General features: G+C 39.3%; 1 protein-coding gene across 1 annotated transcript; it reads right to left on the bottom strand.

The window, feature by feature from the left end:
* Nucleotides 1-16,637: 16,637 nt before the first annotated feature.
* LOC138902216 (uncharacterized) lies at nt 16,638-17,150 on the bottom strand. The gene has a single exon (XM_070190060.1). The coding sequence runs from the start codon at nt 17,148-17,150 to the stop codon at nt 16,638-16,640; it is 513 nt and encodes a 170-aa protein (XP_070046161.1).
* Nucleotides 17,151-27,312: the final 10,162 nt, after the last annotated feature.

Raw genomic sequence — 27,312 nt, 5'->3', positions numbered from 1 at the left:
AAATGTTTAAAATGGCTAACCCTCGGAATAGAGAACTTTATATACTGTCCAAGTATTTGTACATCGCGATCGCGGAAGAGGAGTTGCGATCACGAAGAGGAAATGTCTACTGCCCGGAATTGGAGTTGTGCGATCGCGAACAAGCATGTGCGATCGCGAAGAAGGAAAATAATGGCCCAGGAACTGGGCTACGCGAACGCGTGAAGCGGCATGCGAACGCGAAGGAGGGGCAAGAACGCTTACGCGTTCGCGGATAGAATTGTGCGAATGCGTAGAGGAAATGGTTACCAGCTCCCAGCTCCTAGTTTCTACTACACGAACGCGATGGAGCGGACGTGAAGGGGAAGATAGGCCTCCTTGATCGCGAAAGTAGTTATGCGAATGCGGAGGACAAATAATTCATCCTCCAAAATTATAGTACGTGAACGCGGAGGAAGTGACACGGACGCGATTAAGGAAACCAGATGACAGAAAACAACAATCCAAAAATAAGAGAAAATGGCCCGTAGCCCATCCGAAACTCACCCGAGGCCCCCGGGACCCCTTCTAAACATACCAACAGGTTCCATAACCTAACACGAACTCGCTTGAGGTCTCAAATCACATCAAACAACGCCGAAACTACAAATCGCGCCAAGAATCAAACTTATGAACTTTCAAATCTTCCAACTTCAAAAATGCGTGCCGAAACCTATCAAATCAACCCGGAATGACGTCAAATTTTGTAGGTAAGTCATATTCAACATTATGGACCTACTCCAACTTCCGAAATCAGAATCCAACCCTGATATCAAAAGGTCCATTTCCGGTCAAAATCTACAAATATTTGACTTTCGTTATTTCAAGCCTAAATCAGCTACATACCTCAAATTCACAGTCTGAACATGCTCCTAAGTCCAAAATCACCCAAAAGAGCTAACGGAACTGACAAAACTCCATTCCAGAGTCATCTTCACACAGTTCCGACTACGGTCAAAATCCTAAGACTTAAGCTTCCGTTTTAGGGACTAAGTATCCCAAATCATCCGATAATTAAATTCAACCATGCACGCAAGTCAATGCACATAATACAAAGTTGATCAGGACCTTATGACACCGAACGAGACTTAAATTCTCAAAAAAATTGGCCGATTCGTTACATAAATAGTCACTTGATTGATTAAAGATTGAAATCTAGTATGGAGATTTTTGTACTATTGCTAATGTGAGGGTTTAGGCCTGAAAAGACGCTCTATTCAGTTGGTTTTGAATTGTGGATGTTTGTTCCGGATACGACGGTTGTTCTTGCGTGTCATGGGAAAAAGGGTCATTGTGGATCCTTGAGAGGTTATTTGCCCAAGCATGGTATGATCAAAATCGTTTTGAGGTCCGTTGATGGGTACAAATGTGGATGTGTACTCTACACCAGCCTGGGTGTATTCATTAAGCATAACATTCCTTATGGAAGGGTATTCGGGCGTGGGATGTTAATTTCGTCGCCAGTTATTTCATGTATTACTCTATGGTGCCATGTGGGTTGTGAGACGGCTTGATTATTTGTAAAATGTGTTGAGGTCCAGCATAGCGGTGGTGTTATGTGAGAAGGATGGCTCTCAATATGTAGATCATATATCGCACCTTAGTTGTGCTTGAGCTTTATAGCGTATGACGCTACCCGTCTCCCTAAGATTTGTATTATGCACTTGGTGTTCTTATGGTTCATATTCGGGCATTTCGTGAGAATAAGCGTTACGGCTCGGTGTGTGTCTTCTTTAGATTATTATGTGTGGATCGGGTGACACGCCGCCACGGGTATGTTGTTTGGATCAGGTGGCACACTGCCATGGGTATGATGGTTGGATTGGGCTGCATGCCACAACGGTATCATGTGTAGGTTGGGTTGCACGCCGCAACAGTGTGACGTTGAGTACAATTTCCCATAGCTATTCTTGTGTGTTTTGTGTCTCATTTCTAAGGAAGGTTCACTATATCTTTTCGGTTATTAAATTAGTTACGTGGGTTGAGTAGTTCATTCCAGAGTTCATTTTCCTTATGTATCACATTCGAGTTTGTAACGTATTGGCACATTGTGGCATCATATGAGACTTTTGGCAGTATCTGAGATGGCATATTTCCAGAACAGCTTATACTGGGTGAGACAAGACTATTGGACCTGGGATCAGTGCGATCGGATTATATGAGGCATATTAAAAAGCAAATATCATTATTTGATTCATAATGAGGTAATGGTCCTTGTCAGGGGGAGGGACTCAATGATTTGTCGACTCGGCAGTTGGTTAAGAATTTCTACATATATTTTCCATTGTGGAAATATTGTAAGGGTTGGAACATGACTTATATGCGACATGAGGTGTGTTGTGGGCATTGGATTCGTGGAATTTTAGCTATTGTTGACAGAGGATGCTATTATGGTCATGTGAATAGTGCGGTGCAGGGTGTGAATTCAGTAAAGGGTATACAAACATGTTTGGTGCAGTGTGTAACGATAGATACAGTGCTCGTATGTTGGGAACATACCTGGTAGAGAATTTCATATGTTGGAATTTGGCTCTAAGGCTAAATTGACTAAATTAAAAGGGAGAAGCTTCAGATTTACTCGAGCCAATATGCTCAACTGGGTTTTGGTAGCACGGGTAGGTGCAAGAGGCATTAAACAGTGATTTCGGACAACTCAAGAGCAGTTCCTAGCATATTTGGGGACGAACGTATATTTAAGTGGTAGAGAATGTAACGACCCGACCGGTCATTTTGAGTTCTAGCGCATAATTCGGCAGTTTGAGGGCATGAGTAGCTTCACTTCGGATATTATGACTTGTACGTGTGGTCGGAATTGGAATTCGGGAAGTTCGGAGTTGATTTGGAGAGAAAATTCTAAATTCAAAAGCTTTTATTTGAAGGAATTGACTAAGGTGTATTTTTTAGTAAACGACCTTGGAATCGGGATTTGAAGGTTCCAATAGGTTCATATGATGATTTTGTACTTGGGCGTATGTTCGGATCGGGTTTTGGATGACCCGGGAGTATTTTGGCACTTATTACGGAAGGTTGGCATTTGGGAGAATTTCATAAATTTGGGTTGAAGTGCATTTTAATGTTATCGATGTCTGTTTGGAATTTTGAGTCTGGGAATAGCTCTGTATGATGAATTTGGTTTTAGGAGCGCGTCCGGAAGTGGATTTGGAGGTCCGTAGGTCATTTTAGGGTCATTTGGCAAAAGTTGGAAATTTGGATAATTTTGAGAAGTTTGACCGAGAGTGGACTTTTTGATATCGGGGTAGGATTCTGATTTTGGAAATTGTAGTAGGTCCTTAATGTCGATTATGACTTGTATGCAAAATTTGAGGTCAATCGGACGTGATTTGATAGGTTTCGGCATCGATTGAAGAAGTTGAAGTTTCAAAGTTCATTAAGTTTGAATTGGAGGGTGATTCGTGTTTTTAGCATTGTTTGATGTTATTTAAAAGCTCTAATAAGTTCGTATGACGTTTTTGGACTTGTTGGTATGTTTGGTTGGGGTCTCGGGGCCCTCGGGTGAGTTTCGGATGCTTAACGGATCAAATTTTGAACTAAGGGAATGCTAAGATTTTCTGGTTGCTGGTATAATCACACTTGCGGAAAAAGGGCCGCACGTGCGATGCCGCAAAATCGGCAGGGCAAGCGTAGAAGCGGAGGTTAGCCAAAAGGCCTGGGTTGCAGAAGCGGGCACAAACGCGTAGGTGTGAGAGCACATATGCTCATGAGGATCGCGGAAGCGCAGATGCGTTGCATGGGGCGCAGATGCAGGGACTGTTGGACCGAGCTTGAACTGCACCTGCGATGGAATTTATGCATGTGCAGAGCCGCAAGAGCGGCTATTGGACCGCAGAAGTGGAAATCGTGGCTGGGTAGTGAGGGTTTATTAAAAACGGGGTTTTGGCCCATTTACTTCTATTCTCTCTTGGTTGGGCGATTTTTGGAGAGCTTCAAGTAGGGGCTTTTCATCATCTATGCCAAGGTAAGTTATTCCCATCCATTGCAAGATAAATACATGGTTTTTGTATATATTCAAGCATGAAAATTTGTAGAAATTTGGAGTTTTGGTAGAAAACCTAGAAATTGGTATTTTTGGATTTTGACCACGAAATTGGACATGGAATTGAGAATAAATTATATAATTGAGTTCGTGGGGTTATGGGTAATGTTTATCTTCAAAAACTTTCGAAATCCGGGCACATGGGCCTGAGGGTGATTTTATCTACTTTTCGAGCGGAGTTGGGAATTGTTGTAAATTGAATTAAAATGAGTATTGGAGTATACATTTATGGATTTGCACATTTATTGACTAGTTTTGGAGCGATGGGCATCGGTTTGAGTTGTTGGAAAGGCTTTGGAGCCGGTTATGGAACTTCGGAGCGAGATAAGTCTCCTTTCTAACCTTGTAAGAGGGAATTAGCCCCATAGGTGAATCAAATTATTATGTGCTTCTATTTGTGGGCGCTACGTACGCGTGAGGTAACGAGAGTCCGTGCGTAGCTACTATTATGCTTATGTCAGGGTAGTGTAAGACCCAAAACATGTTATACTTGCGATGTTTGCAACCTACATGTTAATTTACTTGCTTAAATCATATTGAAACTTGACAAAGGAATCGTAACGGGTTAAACTTCATTTACTTGACCATTAATGAGAATTGGTAACTCTTTGAATATTTTCCCCTTAATAAATCTTGAAATTGGTTGTTTTAATATATTTCCTATTTTTTGTGGAGCGGGCCGAACGCCTCAGAAGCAGATAGATGCATCTATGGTCTGTGTCGTTCGACCCTCGACAGTGCACAGTTTATATTTATATGTTGGATCGGGTCGTACGACCTCGATATGACTTGCGCATGATAACTCTTTGGAACTAATAATAATTGACAATTTGCTCTATTGGTTTGAGATATAAATTTTTAAATGATGAAAAAGGAATTTGGGAATTTCAAGTAAGAGGATTGTCTATTATTTCCGGTTATTGAGTTTTCAACTATATTGTGAAAATCCATGCTTAATTATAACATCGACATTTTATTGTTATCCCATAGTAAGTGTCGGAGTCGACCTCTCGTCACTACTTTTTTGAATTTAGACTGGATACTTACTGGATACACGTTGATTTACGTACCCATACTATACTTGCTGCAGATTTTTGTGCAGGTACATATATGTCTAGTGGCATTGTGGGCGCAGAGGCGCAGTTATTTCGGGGACTTAGGTGAGCTGCATTCTATACTACTATCCGCAACCAACAGAGTCTCCTTTGGAGTTATTTATATCTTTCCTGTCTAATTTGTATTCCAGACAGATATTGTTTACTCCCTAGTTAATGCTCATGCACTTGTGACACCGGATTTTGGGGGTACTTATTAGTTGTTCGGTATTGTAGTTGGGAAAATATTATCATTTACTCTGAAAATTTTATTTCTGATTATTTAATTGAAGGGAAATTATGATTTCAAAATACTAAAATGAATAATCGAGTTAATCAATTATTGTTGGCTGGCCTCACAGCGATGTTAGCCGTCATCACGACCTCTAATGGAATTTGGGTCGTGACAGTAAAGCTAACTGTCCTCTTTCAAAATAGAATGCCAATTTAAGAAAGGAAAAACCATAGAAACAACAATCAACAATCAATGATATTCAAATGCCAAGTTAAAACATAATAATTTCCAAAATATGAAGATAACAGTGTGAGTGATAATCAAAATATGATGATAATATTATTTTTGGTTGGGAGATCTTTAGCACCGATATACCACTGTTCACAATACCAATACCACCGTACTTTTAGCACGGAGTCCGATCACGACCTGATCAGCTAGGGCATCTCATTGGAGACATCAACCACAATCACTCTCAATACCAATACCACCATACTTTTAGCACGAAGTCCGATCATGATCCGATCGGCTAGGCCATCGCATTAGAGACATCAATCACAATCACAATTTCAATTACAATTTCCAGCATAATCACCACATGTGTGCGACATGACATCCAATCAGGACCCGATCGACTAGGCCGTCTCACCACAATGCCGTGTGGATCGACATCATCCTTTTCTATCAATCAATCTCATCCCAATTAAGGGGAGTAATTTTAACATATCAATCTCATCCCAAATAAGGGGAATGATCACAATCCACTCCTACACTGGCATGTATAGTTTCGGGGGTATGTTATTTCAACCTACCCTTCCTCGGTGACTATCGATACTCTCAAAAATATTATTTTTGTTTTTTTACATAAAGGTAACATAAGTACAAATGTATTTACCTCATCATCTTTCATATTGTATGAATCTCCACTAGTATTTTCAACCAATAACAATAACAATATTCCCTTGTCTCTTTTGGCCATTCACAAGATTCTTTATTCAAGGCACGGTGGCCGTATTTGATATTCCATACTTTTATTTCTTCCCTCTCATGTATCATCATCATAAATATCAGCATATATAATATTCCGAAAATCACAACTTTAAGTTCATTAGAAATGAAGAATTTAAGCACAAAAGATTTTTTTCCAAGAATTGAGTAAAATGATTGGCAATCGATGCGCAAGTTAAAATCATAAACAAGTAACATACCATTTATTCTTGAAATACTTTTCCCCAAAAGGGGCAATACATAATTTCCACTCACGAATATATAGGAACGCAAAACACATTAAAAATACTCACAAAGCATAGCATTAGTTAAAACAGTTACATATGGGCATGACTTGAGTACATAAGCTTTTAGGCAAATTCTATTTTTGAAATAATTTTGGAAAAGTTGAATCAAAGCTCATTTCGTAATCTTTCTCACATCATCTTATTTCATTGGCACCATTAGCCACAAGTATAACTTTCATTCTTGGCACGTTGGCCACACTCTATATCCTCAATTCACTTATTTCACTTCCAACCATCTTTATAGATTATCAACAATAAGACATTTTCAATCAAAACTTTAGGTACACATATGAGCAATTAAGAGTCTTAAGCATATTGAGATTTTCTCATATAATTTGGCATCATAACCTTCATTTGAAACACGACTCAAAGACATAGCATTTTAATACACATATCATTCTTGAACACATTTCCAAAGGATAACATAATGTGATAGGAACATTCGAAACACGTTTTGAATACATAATTCTCAACACTTTACTCATTCAGGACAATCGAATTTATTGGGAACAACCCGGAACATAGAATAAGGAACTTGAGTCAACCATACTTGAAACTTACGGGAACATCATGGAATTCAATTCTAAGAGAGTAGTTTAGCCAACATACCTCAAATTCGTCCCTCAATGATACTACAACGATCCACTACACTAAATAACTTCAATCTACAATAACAACATCTAATGGAACCAATATTAGTAACAAATTCCGTAATTTAGGCCATTTAGGCATTTTATCAAATACCTAGTAGGCATTAATCTCTACACCTCTTAACCATAGAATTAGATCATCCAACTACTACCATTTACCAACAATTTATCACACCATCATTCGTAAACAATTCATAACTTCCAATATCACATACATGACCATCCATCCATACCCAACCAACAAAATTCCATCAAATAATCACCTTTCAATCTCTACAATGGTTATGTATTTAAATTGAGAACTTACGGCTTTCAATCACCATACCATAAGTTCCAATACTTAATTAATACTCATATTCCCAAAATATATCCATACATGTAAGTCTAAGGGTGTAGGATTACCTTTTGGAAGAAATCTTGCAAAACCCTCCTTTGAGTTCTTGAAGAAATTTCTCGAACATCTATGTATTTTATGGAGGATTGAGCTGGTTTTAGGGTGGAATTGATGGAATGAAACACAAAATTAGTAGGGATTACTCACCTTGAAGATGGGAGGGAGTTGGAGGTCTTGAGAGAGTAGAGGAAAACCCCAAAATTCGGCCAAGAGAAATGGGGTAAAATGAACTCCGAATGAGTATATAGTGTTTCAGGCGCCACATATGGTGTGGGGATGGATGGTCATGTATGGGATAGCGCCCCATGCTACCCTGGGTGCTGGCAATGGGAAATCGTTTCTATTTCGCCCAAAAATGGGCATAACTCTCTCATATGATGTCTGAATTTGACAATTCTTTTTGCTATGGCTCCGTAATTTCCATATGGATCCTATGATTTAGTCAAAACTGAATTTGGAGCTCATTTTCTTAATGTGATACCACTTATACTCGAAGCAATGACGTCTAAACATCCTCGAAATATCCAAATTATATTTCGGTCATACGCCCGAGTCCAAAATCATCATCCGGACCTAACAGAATCATCAAAAATCCGTTCCAAGGACGAATACAAAATAATTCAAACTTGGTCATAATACATCATATGAAACTACTCAATACTTCAAATAGTTGAAAGGAGCGTAAATGTTCAAAACGACAAGTCGTGTCGTTAAAATTACGCACGATTTCATAAGAGTATTTTATAGAAATGTTGAGGCGTACAACCCGATCCATCATAATATTGTCGAACCATAGATACATCTATTTTATTGCCGAGGTGAACGGCCTGCTCCCATGAGAGTGTGGTACATAATCATGCCGAGGCGTACGACCTGATCCATCATAATGTGTGCACTGTCGAGGGTCGAACGGCACGAACCATATATGTATCTATCCTGCCGTGGCGAACGGCACGAACCATAGATGTATCTATCCTGCCGTGGCGAACGGACCGATCCCATTAGAATAAGAAGGTTTGACGAGTCCTTGACCCCACTCATGAATAATCGTGTGAGTTATAGATTTTTAAGGGAACTTTCAATGAAAACGTATAACGCGGGAGAATTTCGTAAGGAGAGTACAATTAATCTGCGGCTTATCATGAAGCCCGTCAAATCTCTACAATAGCAAGTTTATCCCTCTACGTAAGTGTAGTCTTAAGTCATAATGTAAAATAAAAGAATTTAATAGGCAAGAGACGACTCAAATAGTACAGTTATAGCATGGCGGGAACCTAAGTCTACCCGAACATAACATGAATCTAGCTACGTACGGACTCTCGTCACCATGTGTGTACGTAGCCCCCGTAACAAGTAGCACATAACAAACACATCACATAGGGGTAGTTTCCCCCTCACAGAGTTAGACAAGAGACTTACCTCACTTTGAAGTTTCATAACAGGCTCCAAAGCCTCTTTAACACATCAAACTGATGCACATCGATCCAAAGCTAGTCAAACAAGGTGCAAAACAATAAAAAAAAAATACTCTAATACCCATAATTAATCAATTTAAACAATTCCTAATTCTGCTCGAAACATCGATAAAGACAACCCTCGGACCAACGTGCCCGAATTTCGAAAGTTTTCGAAGATAACTATTACCCATAACATTACGAACTCAAATATATAATTTATTCTTAATTCCATTTCCAAAATCGTGGTCAAAATTCAAAAATTATAAATTCTAGGTCTTCTACCAAAAATTCCAATTTCTACAAATTCCCATGCTTAAATCTGTATATAAACCATGTATTTAACTTACAATGTAAAAAAAGCACTTATCCCATAATAGTTGATGAAGATGACACTCCAAAGGTGCTCCAAAATCGGCTCATATAGACGAAATGAAGTGCAATTGAGCCAAACCCTCGTTTTAAAGAAACACACTGCCCAACCCGACCTTCGCACCTACGGTCCAATAGCCGCTCCTGAGGAAAATCCATCGCAGGTGATGCTTTAACTCAACCCAGTAGCCTCCGCTTTTGCGGCCCAAATAGCGCTTCTGCGCTCACGCACCTGCGTGCCAAAGACCGCTCCTACGGCCCCAGGCCTTCTTGACCAAATCCACTTCGGCGATCTCCCATCCGCATCTACGGCTTCGCATGTGCAGACATTTCCTCACACCTGCGCTCCTGCCCAGCTCGCCCATAACCGCTTTTGTGACCCTCTTGGCCGTTTCTGCGGCTCCGCACCTACGGCCAAAACCTCGCAGGTGTGGTTACACCAGATGCCAGCTCCTTCAGCATTTCTCCCCATTCCAAACTCGATCCGTTTTCAATCCGATTCGCACCCAAGGCCCCCGAGACATCTTCTAAACACACAAACACATCCCAAAGTACAATACAAACTTAGTCGAAGCCTTAAACCACGTCAAACAACATCAAAATCATGAATTGCGCCTCAAATCAAACTTATAAATTCCAAATTTCCAAATTATATATCTTGTGCCGAAACGTATCAAATCAATCCGGAATGACTTCAAATTTCACACACGAGTCATAAATAACATAACGAAGCTATTCCAAGGCTCGGAATCCCAAATGAACATCGATAACATTAAAATCCACTTCAAGTCAAACTTAAGAATTTCTTAAACTTTTAAAATACCAACCTTCCATAATAATCGTTGAAATGCTCCCGGGTGATCCGATACACAACCCGAATATACGCCCAAGTCCGAAATTATCATAAGAAACTATTGGAACCTTCAAATACTGATTCCGAGGTGGTTTACTCAAAAGTCAAATCTTTGCCAATTCTTTCAACTTAAAGCTTTCGAGATTAGAATTTTGTTTTCTTTCCTAATCAATCACAAACTTCCCAAAATTCGATTCCGACCACACGTACAAGTCATAATACCTGAAGTGAAGCTACTCAAGGCCTCAAACCGCCGAACGACGCGCTAGAGGTCAAAACAACCGCTCGGGTCGTTAACATGTATATATACACACACACACACACACACACACACACACACACACACACACACACACACACACACATATATATATATATATATATATATATATATATATATATATATATTCATTCTCCAATCGTGTGATTTGAATGACTATATGTTGTTGTTGCTACAACTTAAATTTTAATATAGCACTATATCTTATAACATTATACATTTTATTTTTAAATGTGTTATAGCGTGTTGGATGCCAATACTTAGACTCGATCACTCCAATATTAAAACTCAATATATATTTAATTTACTAAGGTCGTCAGTACGCCCGAAGTTGGTTGGTTTAGCCAAGATCCAAATTATAGGTGCTATTTAATATTTAATTATTTTTGTACGTATATACATACACACACATATATACATACACACACACACGTATATATATATATATATATATATATATATATATATATATATATATATATATATATATTTCTCCTATCGTGTGATTTGACCGAGTATATGTTGTTGTTGCTACAACTTAAGTTTTAATATAGCACTACATCTTATAACACTATACATTTTGTTTTTAAATGTGTTATAGCTGATACTTAGACTTGATCGCTCAAACATTAATTATAGGTACTATATAATATATATAACTAATTGTGTATAGCTGATACTTAGACTTGATCGCTCAAACATTAATTATAGGTACTATATAATATATATAACTATTTTTTTTTAAATGTGTTATAGCTGATACTTAGACTTGATCGCTCAAACATTAATTATAGGTACTATATAATATATATAACTAATTGTGTATGTATATATTCATGCACACACACACACACACACACACACACACACACACACGCTATATATATATATATATATATATATATATATATATATATATATATATATAACGACCCAATCAGTCATTTTGAGTTCTAGCACATCATTCAGTGATTTGAGACCCTGAGCATCTTCACTTCAGGTATTATGACTTGTACGCATGGTCGGAATTTAATTTCGGGAAGCTCGTAGTTGAAATGGAACGGAAATTCTAATTTTGGAAGCTTTAAGTTGGAGAAATTGACTAAAGTGTGATTTTTGAGTAGACGGCCTCGGAATCGGGATTTGAAGGTTCCAACAGGTTCGTATGATAATTTTGGACTTAGGCGTATTTCTGGATCGGGTTTTGGATGACCCGGGAGCATTTCGGCGTATGTTGTGGAAGATTGGCGTTTTGAAAGAATTTCATAAATTTGAGTTGAAGTGCATTTCAATGATATCGATGTCTATTTGGGATTCCGAGTCTAGAAATAGATCTGTATGATGATTCCGGTCTTAGGAGCACGACCGAAAGTGGATTTGGAAGTCCGTAGGTCATTTTGGGGTCTTTTGGCGAAAGTTGAAACTTTTAAGGGTTTTGAGAAGTTTGACCGGAAGTGGAATTTTTTGATATCGGGGTCGGATTCTAATTCTGAAAGTTGGAGTAGGTCCGTAATGTCAATTATAACTTGTGCGCAAAATTTGAGGTCAATCGGACGTGATTTGGTAAGTTTCGGCATCGATTGTAGAAGTTGAAGTTTCAAGGTTCACTAAGTTTGAATTGGAGGGTGATTCGTCTTTTTAGCATTATTTGATGTGATTTAAAAGCCCGACTAAGTTCGTGATGTGTTTTGGGACGTGTTGGTATATTTGGTTGAGGTCTTGAGGGCCTCGGGTGGATTCCGGTGTGTTAACGAATCGAGTTTGGACTTGGATGAAATGCTAAGGCAGCTGATACACGGGGCAATTGCACCTGTGTGAAAAGGGCCGTAGGTGTGAGCCACAAGTCGCAGGTGCGAAGGAGAGGAGGCTGGTCAGTAAACACAGGTGGGAACATTTGGGAGCACCTACGAAGGCGCAGGTGCGAAGTGGGCAACGCAGGAGCAGGCGATGGGCACAGGTGCAGTGCATGGACCGCAGATGCGCTACATGGAGCGCAAATGCAGGAACGTGGGGCTGAGCTTTAACCGCACCTGCGATGGAATTTCCGCAGGTGCGGAGCCGTAAAAGCAGCTAGTGGACGCAGATGCGAAAGTCGTCTGGGTAGAAGGGTTCTTTTAAAATCGGGATTTTCCCCATTTTATCTCATTTTTCATCTGGTTGGGTTGCTTTTGGAGATCTTCAAGGTGAGATTTTCATCAAGCATCACAAGGTAAGTGATTCCCACTTAGGTTAAATACATGGATTCTATGAGGATTTAAGCATGAAAATTGGTAGAAATTCTGGAGTTTTTGGTAGAAAACCTAAAAAATTTATTTTTGCATTTTGATCACGAAATTGGACGTGGAACTTGGAATAAATTATATATTTGAGTTCGTGATGATATGGGTAAGGTTTATCTTCAAACATTTTCGACATCCAGGCACGTGGGCCCGATGGTAATTTTATCTACTTTTCAAGCGGAGTTAGGAATTATTATAAATTGGATTATAATAGGTATTAGAGTGTGTATGTATGGATTTGCACATTTATTGACTAGTTTTGGAGCGTTGAGCATCGGTTTGAGTTATTGGAAGGGCTTGGGAGCCGGTGATGGAACTTTAGAGTGAGGTAAGTCTTCTTTCTAACCTTGTAAGAGGGAATTTACCCCATTGGTGAACTTAATTAATATGTGTTGTTATTTGTGGGGACTACGTACGCACGAAGTGACAAGAGTCCGTACGTAGCTACTATTCTTGTTTATTTCCGGGAAGATTTTTAGGTTTACACCATGCTTTGTGGACACCGTTATTTGATTATATTTGTTAATTGTATCAAATGGAACTAAGTCATGGATTTTAAGGATTTAAAAGCTTCAAGTTGAATTGTCTTTATTTTGAAAAGAATCAAGAAAGAGTTATGATTTATTGATAATTTATATTTGACTGCGTCGCAAGTATGATCCGTGAGCGGGGTATTTCTTTCCACTACTCTCATGGGAGTGGGTAGTTCTCCTTGTTAGTTTAATAGATGCATCTATGGTTCGTGCCATTCGACTCTCGGTAGTGCACAGTTTACATTTATGTTGGATCGGGCCGAACGTCCTCGGTGAAATTTTGTGCGTGATAATAGAACTGAAAGTCTTATTTTTTTAATTGGTATAAATTCTTTATTTGAAAGATCATTTGTAATGAAGGAAGGGATTTGGGTTCTTAAATATGGTGATTAATTGTTCAGTCATTTCTTGTTCTGAGCTTTATTGTTATATATATCATGCTTAATTAGAATTTCATATTATCATATTGTTGGCCCTTAGTATGTGTCGAAGTCGACCCCTCGTCACTACTTCTTCGAGGTTAGGCAGGATACTTACTGGGTACGCATTGATTTACGTACTCATGCTACACTTGTTGCACATTTTTGTACAGTGGCCTTGTGGGCGTAGAGGCACGGTTATTACGGGGACTTAGGTGAGCTGCATTCCACGTTACGAGTCCGCAGCCAGCAGAGTCTCCTTCAGAGTATTTATATTTTCCTGTCTGATTTGTATTTTGGACAGATGTTGTATTTTATTTTATATTCCTAGTTGATGCTCATGCACTTGTGACACCGGATTTTGGGCAATTATGGGTTGCACTGTATTGAAATTTTTAAAGATATTATTATTTATTTTGTAAACTCCATATTTTTCCATTTAATTGAAGGAAATATGATTTTAGAAATATTAAAAATGAGAACCAAATTAAGTATTTATTTATTTGGCTCGCCTGACAGCGGTGTCCGTCGCCATCATGACCTTTAATGGATTTTGAATCATAACAACATGGTAACAGAGCACTAGGTTCATTTAGGTTTCATGAGTCATGAGCGAGTCTAGTAGAGTCTTGCGAATCGGTACGGAGACTTCTGTACTTATCTTCGAGAGGCTACAGAACTGTTAGGAGCACTTCCATTCTTGATTCTTCATCGTGCGATTCGATCCTTTGAGGCTTACGCCTTCATTCCCTTCCTATTCAGTCTTATGCGACGTGAAGCGCTTGTTAAAAATTGGGAATCGAGGAATTTTAATGGTACTACAGATATGGTGCAAGATGCTTCTTCCTGCGTATTTGATTGGGCTATTGTCGTCGCCTCGCGGAAGGTCGTTTTGCCGTTGCAGCACAGTGTCAGCATTACCTAAGGTTTTGAGATTTGGTATTGATGTTATGATGATTCATGTATTGCTATCGCATCGTGTTTGTGTAATGGTAGGATGCTTGTCTATACATCGAAGCAGTGAATGACTTAGAAAGGAGGTTTACTCAATGCATGATTCAGAGATCCAATATTTTATTTCCGACGAAGGAAAGGCAATCGGACTATGAATGTCCAGGTTTGGATTGACGGAGTAACGAGACTTGGTATTTCGAGCATGGTGGAATTTTCATCTGTGATGGGGTGTCGTCGCCCTGGATTGACTGTGTTAAGTTCGCCGGTGTTATAGTCTCCATCAATTTTCCTTCGGGCAGGGTGGTGTGAAATAATTTCGGGGAAGAGGTTGTCATAGATCGCAGTGTACGGCGGTTCAGGACTTAATCGGCGGTCTGGGTGTTGAGGGCTCAAGGAAGATGATCTTCGGAAAAGTTTAAAGTGTGTAGCGATCTATTGGTTCAAGTGCTACAGAGATAGATATTGGGTTAAGGCAACAACTGGGCGGCGAAGGATGAGGTGGGACATATGGGGGGTGTCTTGCGGTGGTTAAATTTCTAGAAGGACAAGTGTGAGAAATAGAAGTCGGGTAGTTGCTTAAAGGAGAGGGTCTGACCAAAGTGGGAGAGTGGCAGAGTAGCAAATTGGTTCGGTGGTAGGATGACTACTGACCCAACTTCGTTCTAATTGGTATGACTTCTAACAGAAAAGTGGGCCACGCGCACGTGTGCACCATAAATTCAGAAGACACAGGAGGGAGGCGTAAGAAGATAATTTAATACAGTTCAAATAATATCAAAGCGGTAATTAGCACATTAGGCCCAAAAACACAATAATAACATCAAATCAATAAAGCCAAGTATATATCACATTACAAGCTCGAATTCTGAACCCCGAACCAGAGATTCTGGATTCGCTCCCCAGCAGAGTCTCCAGAGCTGTCACACCTTATTTCCCATAGGTATAGGGAGTTTATACAATTTAAGTAACATTAATCGAAATGGGATTATTTATTAGATTCAGAGTCGCCACTTGGAATAAATGTTTACGGTGTCCCAAGTCACCATTTATTTTAAAAATCCCAATTCAAGGAAATTGACTTTGTTTAAGTCTGCGAAACACAGAAGACCGAGTAAGGAATTCTGTTAACTCGGGAGAAGGTGTGAGGCACTCCCGAGTTTCGTGGTTCTAGCACGGTCGCTTTAAAAATAATATCTGGCTTAACTAATTCTAGATATTTTAGGTTCTAGGGAACTTTGTGCACTTGTTTCTTAAACCGCTTTTAATTGCTTGATTATTTGTAATTATGGAATTATCTTGAAACGACTCACGTGTACGTGTATTCGTTTTTTTTGGCGTGTCATGAATCATGTCACGCGTACCTGTACACAATTAATAACACTTTATTATTATTAAGATTGTTTCGCCCAAAGTTGCGCGAACGCATACCTTAGTTTTAATTTTGGAAATCATAGTTATGTTACGCGAATGATACATAATCACGATAATTTGATTAATTAAGAGCACGCCTAAAGCATACTATCGATTTGTAAATTGTTTGAGATTGTTGTAAGACCCAAGAACTTACGGAGTTCATCAATGATATATCTAAATTATTGGAAGTGTTCATAGCTTAGTAAAAGTGTTAAAGTTCTTTAAAAAATGCACTATCTAATCCATGCACATTTTGTAGTCCAAAGTATATACGTTTTTTTCAAAATGATCAAGGATGAACTTCTTTACTATTATACCATCTAACTTTCCAACTCGGATGTCACACCGCATCGGAACCGGCTCGGCATTGGCCCAAGTGTCCTTTACCATAGATGTCATACCGCAGCGGAAATGGCCATGTCTGCCCTGAACCTCGCTGTCGCTGCAAACCCGACTCCCGAGAGCTTTCACCTGGTCCTAACTGAGTATAGCGGCCATACCTGTAACCCTGTAACTGAGGTGGCGGAGGCCTAGGTGGACGTTCAAAGTACTGGGGCCTATAACTACTCTGAGACTGCTCCTGAGACCTGGCAAATCTCATCCTCTTACGCTGTCTTGACTTAGTCCTCTCTGTACCCTGTTGCCGATGCCTACCCCTTTCTATATTCTGGGCAAATTCCTGAATCCGGAAGATATACATATTATCCTGCAATGCAGCGGTGGCACATGCCTTGGTCAACTCTGGGACCAATCCTGCTATAAACCTGTGAATCATGTCCTGCATAGTAGCAACTATGGATGGTGCATATCTGGCCAATGAGTCAAAACAGAGACTATATTCTCGAACACTCATATTACACTGCTTGAGGTCTAGAAACTGATCGACTCGAGCCTGTTGGATCTCCCGCGGTAAGTGTCATACCTTCTTTTTCCCGAGGGGATAGGGAGTTTTTCCAATTAAAGTGACATTAATCGAAATGGTATTATTTATTCAATTTTCAGAGTCGCCACTTGGGATAATTATATGGTGTCCCAAGTCACCGGTTTACTTTAAATCCCAAATCGAAGAAATTTAACTCTGTTTTAAAGTCTGCAAAAACCAGAAGACCGAGTAAGGAATTCTATTAACCAGGGAGAAGGTGTTACGCATTCCCTGGTTCTGTGATTTTAGGACAATCGCTTTTAATCATACCTGGCTTAGTTAGTTTGTTTAATTACGTACTTTTAGAACCTACATGCATTTTACCTCTTACCGCTTTTAATTACTTGATTATGGAATTATGGAATTATCTTGAAAAAGAGTCACGCGTACGTATACTCATCTCGTTTGACGCATCAAGAATCATGTCACGCGTACGTGTACATAATTAATCACGTTTTATTAATTATTAAGATTGTTCTCGGCCAAAGTTGCGCGAACGCATACCTCGATTTAATTTTGGAAATCATAATTATATCACGCGAACGTGTACACAATCACGATAGGACGTTTAGAAGCATACGACATTTAGGTGTTGCAATTTCAATTCTTCTACTTCATTTTGTTTTAGGTTTCATTTAGACTACATTTTATACACGTAAGTTTTCATTGGTGAAGTTGGTTAAACGTTTTCAGTCCAACCATACGGCCAAATATTTGTAGTCACCAAAATTGTAATCAACACGCATTAAACATCTATATCTTAATGAAGCAACGAATTAAGGAAACCAAGCTCATTTTTAGTCGTGAAAAATCTATCCAAGAAGATTAAACCAAACCATATACAAACAACAATTAGCAAAACAAAACTGAGCAAACCAAATACTAATAGGACACACTCCAAAGCAGAGGAATAAAACGTTAACTCAGACGATCAACAAAACAGAATACAAACTGATTAACGAGGCTATCAAAACAAAAGCATGACTTTAAGCAAAAACAATAGAGGAAAGGGAGAAATAAACCTCGAATAAGTCTGAAATTCAATTGTTTGATAACTTTGAACTCAAAAATGTGACGAACCGCGGACGGAAACTCGAATCGACGGTGAGTAAGACCAAACTACTGTGTTTATGGAGTTTGAAGGCTGATTTCTGACTGATAAAGGCTGGTTCTAGAGCTGGATCTTTGATGAAGATGAAAGATGCGTTTTCTTTTTTCGGATCTCGTTTTTATGCTCTGTTTTTTCTCGTTCCTGTTTCCCCTCTGTTTCTCGTCACTTTCATTTCCTCCTTCACCTGAGTGATTGGAACTCATGGTGGACAGTGACTAAGTCTACGAACTTAATTTGGGATATTGGCTGCTATACGGAGAAGGGATGGATACAACGGAAAAGAGTTGCATGATATGAAGAAGGATACAACATGACTTTGGATTGGAATGTATCGTTGCACGTTTAGTTGATGTCAATGGGGAATGAACGGGCTTGTACGGCTTGTGAATGAGCATGGGCTCGAGATGGTTTAAGGATTTTATAGTAATTGTACTCGGTGAAGCGTTGTTGGAAGATGTCGGCATGGAATTTCCACAGGTGGGTTATTTCTGACGAGCAGGTTAATTATTGCGTGATGTTGATGAAACTCCTACGAAGAATTTTACTGGCTATCCGGTAAGAGGTTGAATATGTAAATGTGGCTAGTGATTCAAGGTGTTCATGAAATGGTTAACAGGAAGATTTTGAGGAATTTGGCGGGACGATTGCGCAAGTGATGTCAGTAAGGAAGATGGAATCTTGGTAGGTTCCAGAGTTATGCAATGGTAGCTTCAAGCTAAGTGGGAGAGCCCCACCGTCTAGGATTGGATCGCATGATTATTTACTTGTGAGGTTTTTGGTTATCGGCATGTTGGTGGGTTATTACGACTAAAGAAAGAGAACATCAATGGTGATTTGAGCCAAGGATTTGAGGAATGTGTTCTACAATTGGTCTTATCGATTCATGTTTAGGCTTTGCGAAGACTCAGAGTATATGCTTTGCATAGATGTGATTTATAAGGAAAGTGATTTAGTCGGGTGCATCTTTGAGAGGGTGTTCATGTGCTAGCAAAGCCTTATGGTTTGATTATATTCGGGACCAAGTCAGATTGGGTGACTCTCAACAACGGCCCTAGAGGATTCAAAAGTTAAAGTGTGGTGCCTAAGGATTTCGAGTCAGTAGTATGGTTAAGTATTGAGCAGTTGCAGTGGATTATAAAAGGGGCTTGGAGTGCTCTATGTTATCTTCGGTATGCAGTGTAGCAGTGGAAGAATGGGAGAAAATAACTTCGGAATCATAGGGAAATTATCAGAATGAGTGTAGCCGTTGAAGATGCGAATATGCACACAAGGAAAGTATGTGATGGTTCATTGGTTTTAAGACAGCATAGTCTCATGAAATAAGGTCACTCCGGATAAGTGCGGATTTGAGTTCATGATATTTTGAATAGAGCTATTATTATTTCTAGGGCAAGTCCCGAGTAAAGTAGAAGAAGTGGCTCGGTTGGTAATGGTTGAATTAGCATGGTTATGGCAGTGACCAATTTATCTAGCGTGAAGTTATACATGTGGTGTGTGGTTGTACACTTGGGCTTGAGCACCACCACAACTTGGTTGATTTGGGAGGTGTTCGATTCGTATGGCTTTATGGTGTAAAGAGATTTCCGGAAGAGTTATGGTGGTTTAGACCATTACTTGAGGTTTGTATTTTCTAAGGTTATGGGAATTCAGTCGTGTGTCGCTATGGTTCTCCTGAAATGAATTAAGTGAAAGGTTTCTATATGATGAAGTGTGCACCCTATTAATGGTTCAGGAGTTATGATGAAATTCTTGTACATTTGCGTATTGGCATGATTAGGTGCAAGAGGTAGCATGGGAATCGGAAGTCGTGGATCAAGGTTGCCATTTAGTGTTGGCAGGAATATCACAAGCTCGGATGAGCGAGAAAGGACTCAGATGGTTAGAGTCAGCTGGTATTGTCTTTGGCGTCACCGGAGATCAGTATCTTGTATGGGGGCTTTACGTACTGATTGCGGATCCTTGATTGCTTTACATCATTTGTGTGGCCGGTGGCATGGATGTGCAGACTCGTTTTCTGGTATGGAAGGTCGTGGAAGCGTATTCCGCGGGAAGATTGTATAAGTGTGACATGTAATCACTTGATTGATTGAATATTTAAAACCAAGTGTGGAGATTTTTGGTACTATCGCTAAGGTGAGAATTTATGCCTAAAGGGCGCTCGGTTCGTTTGGTTGTGGACTGTGGAAGTGTGTTCTGGATTTGACAGTTGTTCTTGTGTGCCATGGGAAAAAGGGGCTATTGTGGATCCTTGAAAGGTTATTAGCCCTGTGCGGTACGATCAGAATCTGCTTGAGGTCCGTCGATGGATCTAAATGTGAATGTGGGCTCTATGTCAAGCCGGATGTGTTCATTGTAGCATAACGTTATTTTCGGAGGGTTCTTCGAACCTTGGAGGTTATTTCTGTTGTCGTCCCTTCAGTGTAGTCTCTATTGTGCCATGTGGGTTGTAAGGCGGTTTGATTATTTGCACTCATATTGAGATCATGTATAGTTTGTGGTGTTATATGAGCAGGATGGCTCTCGAGATGCAGGTCATTTATCGCACCTTAGTCGTGCTTGAGTTTTGTAGCTTATGGCGCTACCCGTCTCCTCAGGATTTGTATTATGCACTTAGCGTGCTTATGGTTGATATTCGGGCAATTCGTGAGTATGAGTGTTACGGCTCGAGGTAAGTTTTCCTTAGATTATTATGTGTGGACCGGGTGGCACTCTGCCACGGGTTGTTTGGATTGGGTGGCACACCGCCATGGGTATCATGGTTGGATCTGGTTGCACACCGCAACGGTATCATGTGTGGATCGGGTTACATGCCGCAACAGTGTGATGTTGAGTACAGTTCCATATACATATTCTTGTTTGTTTTGCTTCTATGTTCCTAGGGAAGGTTCATAACACCTTTTCGGTTGTTTAATTAGTTACGTGGGTTGAGTAGTTCTTTCCAGAATTCGTTTCCTTATATACCACATTCAAGTTTATGGATTGTTAGCACATGGTGGCATCATATGAAATCTTTGGTAGTGTTTGTGGTGTCTTATTGCCGGAACGACTTGTACTGGGTGAGACGAGATTTTTGGTCCTGGGATCAGTGCGATCATATTTATATGAAGCATATTAAAGAGTAAATATTGTTAATCAGTCCAGAATGAGATAATGGTTCTTGTCGGGAGGAGAGACTCCATAAATTGTGATTCGGCAGATGTCTATGAGTTCTATACTTCTTCTCTGTCGTGACATTTCGAGAATTGGAACAAGACTTATATATGTCATGCGGTGTGTTGTGAGCATCAGATTCTTGGGATTTCAGCTATTGTCGTCAGAGGATGTTAATATGGTCATGTGAATAATGCGGTGCATGGTGTGAATTCAATGAGAGTATACAATCATGTACTGGTACATCGTGTAGTGATTGAAACGGTGTTCGTATGTTGGAAGCAGGTCTAGTAGAGAATCTCGGATGTTGGAATTTGGCTCTAAGGCTTATTCGCCTAAATAAAGGGGGGAATCTTCAGATTGCTCGAGCTAATGTGCTCAACTGAGTTGTGGTAGCACAGGTAGGTGCACGAGGTGCTAAACAATGATTTCGGACAACTCCAGAGCAGTTCTTAGCACGTTCACGGATGAACGTATGTTTAAGTGGGAGAGAATGTAACGACTCGACCGATCATTTTGAGCTCTAGGACGTCATTCAGTAGCTTGAGACCCTGAGCAGCTTCACTTCAGGTATTATGACTTGTACGCGTGGTCGGAATTTAATTTCGGGAAGTTCGGAATTCATTTGGAAAGAAAATTCTAATTTCGGAAGACTTAAGTTGGAAAAATTGACTAAAGTGTGATTTTTGAGTAGACGACCTTGGAATCGGGATTTGAAGGTTCCAGCAGGTTCGTTTGATGACTTCGGATCGGGTTTTGGATGACCCGGGAGCATTTCAGCGCCTATTGTGGAAGGTTGGCATTTTGGAAGAATTTTATATATTTGAGTTGAAGTGCATTTCAATGATATCGACATCTGTTTGGGATTTCGAGTTTGGGAATAGCTCCGTATGATGATTACGGTCTTAGGAGCGCGTCCGGAAGTGGATTTGGAGGTCCGTAGGTCATTTCGGGGTCTTTTGGCGAAAGTTGGAACTTTGAAGGGTTTTGAGAAGTTTGACCGGAAGTGGACTTTTTTTATATCGGGGTCGGATTCCGATTCCGGAAGTTGGAGTAGGTCCGTAATGTCAATTATGACTTGTGCCCAAAATTTGAGGTCAATCGGACGTGATTTGATAGGTTTCGGTATCGATTGTAGAAGTTGAAGTTTCAAAGTTCACTAAGTTTGAATTAGAGGGTGATTCGTGTTTTCAGCATTGTTTGGTGTGATTTAAAGGCTCGACTAAGTTCGTGATGTGTTTTGGTACATATTGGTATATTTGGTTGAGGTCCCGAGGGCCTCGGGTGGATTCCGCATAGTTAATGGATCGAGTTTGGACTTGGATGAAATGTTGAGGCAGCTGATACCTCGTGCAATCGCACCTGCGTGAAAAGGGCCGTAGGAGCGAGCCACGAGTCGCAGGTGCAAAGGAGAGAAGGCTGGTCAGTAACCGCAGGTGCGGAACATTTGGGCGCACCTGCGAATGCGCAGGTGCGAAGTGGGCAACACAGGAGTGGGCAATGGGCGCAGGTGCGGCGCATGGACCGCAGAAACGGACGCGCAGATGAGCTACATGGAGCGCAGATGCGGGAACGTTGGGCTAAGCTTGAACTGCACCTGCGATGGAATTTCCGTAGGTGCGGAGCCGCAGAAGCGGCTAGTGGACCGCAGATGCGAAAGTCATCTCGGGAGGGTTATTTTAAAATCGGGATTTGGCCCATTTTCTCTCATTTTTCATCTGGTTGGGATGATTTTGGAGAGCTTCAAGGGGATAGTTTCATCAAGCATCGTAAGGTAAGTGATTCCCACTTATTATAGGTTAAATACATGGATTCTATGAGGATTTAAGCATGAAAATTGATAGAAATTGTGGAATTTTTGAATTTTTGAATTTTTGGTAGAAAACCTAAAAATTTTATTTTTGGATTTTGACAACGAAATTTGACTTGGAACTTGGAATAAATTATATATTTGAGTTTGTGGTAATATGGGTAAGGTTTATCTTCGAAAATTTTCGGAATCCGGGCACATGGGCCCGAGGGTGATTTTATCGACTTTTCAAGCGGAGTTAGGAATTGTTATAAATTGGATTATAATAAGTATTAGAGTGTGTATTTATGGATATGCACGTTTATTGACTAGTTAGAGCGTTGGGCATCGGTTTGAGTTATTGGAAGGGCTTGGGAGCCGGTGATGGAACTTCGGAGCGAGGTAAGTCTCCTTTATAACCTTGTAAGAGGGAATTTACCCCATATGTGAACTTAATTAATATGTGTTGTTATTCGTGGGGGCTACGTACGCACGAAGTGATGAGAGTCAGTACGTAGATACTATTCCTGTTTATGTCCGGGTAGTTTTTAGGTTTACACCATGCTTTGTGGACACCGTTATTTGATTATATTTGTTAATTGTATCAAATGGAACTAAGTCAAGAATTTTAAGGATTTAAAAGCTTCAAGTTGAATTGTCTTTATTTTGAAAAAAATCAAGAAAGAGTTATGATTTATTGATAATTTATATTTGACTGCATCGCAAGTATGATCCGTGAGCGGGGTATTTCTTTCTACTACTCTCATAGGAGCTGGTCGTTCACCTAGACAGATTAATAGATGCATCTATGGTTGTGCCATTCGACCCTCATCAGTGCACAGTTTACATTTATGTTAGATCGGGCCGAACGTCCTCGGTGGAATTTTGTGCGTGATAATAGAACTGAAAGTCTTTATTTTAATTGGTATAAATTCTTTATTTGAAAGATCATTTATTTTAAATGAAGGAAGGGATTTGGGTTCTTAAATATGGTGATGAATTATTCAGTTATTTCATGTTCTGAGTTTTATTGCTATATATATCATGCTTAATTAGAATTTCATATTATCATATTGTTGGCCCTTAGTAAGTGTCGAAGTCGACCCTTCGTCACTACTTCTTCGAGGTTAGGCGGGATACGTACTGGGTACGCGTTGATTTATGTACCCATGCTACACTTGTTGTATATTTTTGTGCAGGTGCATATATATCTAGTGGCCTTGTGGGCGTAGAGGCGCGGTTATTATGGGTATTTAGGTGAGCTGCATTCCGCGTTACGATTCCGCAACCAGCAGAGTCTCCTTCAGAGTATTTATATTTTTCTGTCCAATTTGTATTCCGGACAGATGTTATATTTTATTTTATATTCCTAGTTGATACTCATGCACTTGTGACACCGGATTTTGGGCGATTATGGGTTGCACTGTATTGAAATTTTTAAAGATATTATTATTTATTTTGTAAACTCCATCTTTTACCATTTAATTGAAGGAAATATGATTTCAGAAATATTAAAAATGAGAACCAAATTAAGTATTTATTTTTTTGGATCGCCTGACAGCGGTGTCCGGCGCCATCACGACCTTTAATAGATTTTGGGTCGTGAATATATATATATATATATATATATACACACACACACACTCTCTCTCTCTCTCTCCAATCGTGTGATTTGACCGAGTATATGTTGTTATTACAACTTAAGATTTAATATCGCACTACATCTTATAGCACTATACATTTTATTTTTAAATGTGTTATAACGTGTTTGATGTCGATTCTATGTCAATTGATCCACTGATGAAGTATCCGAGCAAAGTACTAATAATTATATAAGGTGATCGAGAATAAAATATTCAAGACTGTGTCGATTGTACACATCTTGGAGCATCTAGTCACTTATTGTACCGGAGCATCTAGTCACTTAAACTCCAAGATTTATTTTCTTATTTAGTCACCGATCAAGCATTCGAGTATGAACAGTTGAGAATAAATCATCAACGCTAGTCGTCATATGTATGTAAGTGTAAATTATCATAAATGAAATAGAATCATACACTCTATTAGAATCTATTACAGGTATACAGATATGAAATATAATTTATACGAAAGCACACGGGGTGATAAATATTATATATATAATTAATCGAGTTTAATTGATATAGTCGTTGTATCCAACATTCTATGATATATATATATATATATATATATATATATATATATATATATATATATATATATATATATATATATATATATTGTAAAACAATAATTTATAAGTGGTTGACTATTTTTGACCACTAATACCGACCGAAATCGGTCGGTATATTCATAATAATTTTAAAAACTTATTTTGGTAATGGGAAAAAAATAATTGAGCCTGGGCGGAAAAAACTAAATCAACATTTCCGATCGAATTCGGTCGGTATACTTGAAATATTTTAATTAAACTTTTTTTTTGTAGATAATATGCAAATCTGACCACGGATTGGTCAAATATTGACCAATTTCCGACTGAAATCGGTTGAAATATTTATGTGTCATATAAAGCGCTGTTTCTTTATTGTGGGATCACTTTTTCCCACCGAATGTGATCGGTATTGTTTAGTAAAAATTTTCATTTGACTTTTGCGACCGATCTAGTTATTTTTCGACCGATTTCGGTCGGTTTCTTCTTCCAACCGATTTTGTCACGACCCAAAATCCACTATAGGTCGTGATGGCGCCTGACACCGCCGTCAGGCAAGCCAACAGTGATTTACCAAGTTAATTACTCATTTTAGTATTTTTAAATAATAATTTTTCCTTAATTGAACAGTATAAAATAGAATTTACCGAGTAAATAAAAATATTTACACGACCCACAATAATGAATAACCTGAAGGAACCCCCAAAATCCGGTATCACAAGTGCATAAGCATTTTTTAAGAAGCACAACAACAATACAACATTTGTCCAGAATATAAATAAGACAAGATAAAATAATTAGTATGATGGAAACTCGGTGGACTGCGATGCGTAACTAGGGTTACGGCTCACGTAAAGTCTTCTCAACAGATGCGCTTATGCGCCAAGATGATCATCCAATGAACCTGTCAGATTCTGCACATTTAGTGCAGAAGTGCAGCATGAGTACGTAAATCAACGCGTACCGAGTAAGTATCTAGCCTAACCCCGGAGAAGTAGTGACGAAGAGCCGACATCGACACTTACTAGAGGTCCAAATAAATAACATGATAAATCATAACAGATGTGAAGTACACAGCAATAGTGGAGTAAGTCTGTACTTTCATATTGTTTCCAATTATTTCCTTTAAAGTATAAATTTTCTTAAACTTGTATTCTTCCTTAATATCCCAGAACATGACAAGTGTCAATACCCAATGAATAGAAAGTACCATAAAATGCCGGGCATCAGTAGAAAGATTGTCGAGGGACGTGCGACACAATCCATAGATGCATCTATATACTGCCGAGGCGTTCAGCTCGCTTCACAAGAAAATGAAGGAAGTTACCGAATTACGAGGCACATATTTACAATACAGCACATGAGCACAAAATGAATTTAATCTTTACCATTTCTCAAATAACTCGCCCACAACTCAACATGTTAAGGCTTAGCCTAGTGTACATATATTTACTTCTAAATCAATTTCAATTATAACTTCAATTAATTAAGCCAGTAGAATGAGTTCAAGTAATTCAAATATTTCATGATAAGATCCTAAGTCTACCCGGACATAAACATGCTTTAGCTACGTACGGAGACTCGTCACCTCGTGCGTACGTAGCACCCATAACTAGTAGCACATAACAATAAATATCACTTAGGGGTAGTTTTTCCCTCACAAGGTTAGACGGGAGACTTACCTCGCTCCGAAGTCCCATAACTGGCTCCAAAGCCTCTCTAACACCTCAAACTGATGCCCGTCGATCCAAAACTAGTCAAATAATGTGCAAACCAATAAAAATATACTCTAATACCCATAATTAATCAATTCAAACAATTCCCTACTCCGCTCTAAAAGTCAATAAAGTCGACC

Source organism: Nicotiana tomentosiformis, chromosome 12 (assembly GCF_000390325.3).
Source record: "Nicotiana tomentosiformis chromosome 12, ASM39032v3, whole genome shotgun sequence".
Lineage (NCBI taxonomy): Eukaryota > Viridiplantae > Streptophyta > Magnoliopsida > Solanales > Solanaceae > Nicotiana > Nicotiana tomentosiformis.
This window is presented reverse-complemented; position numbering and strand designations above follow the sequence as displayed.

Excerpts from the sequence above, each read along its gene's own strand:
- LOC138902216 (XM_070190060.1), bottom strand. The coding sequence starts at position 17,150 with ATGAGTGTTCGAGAATATAGTCTCTGTTTTGACTCATTGGCCAGATAT.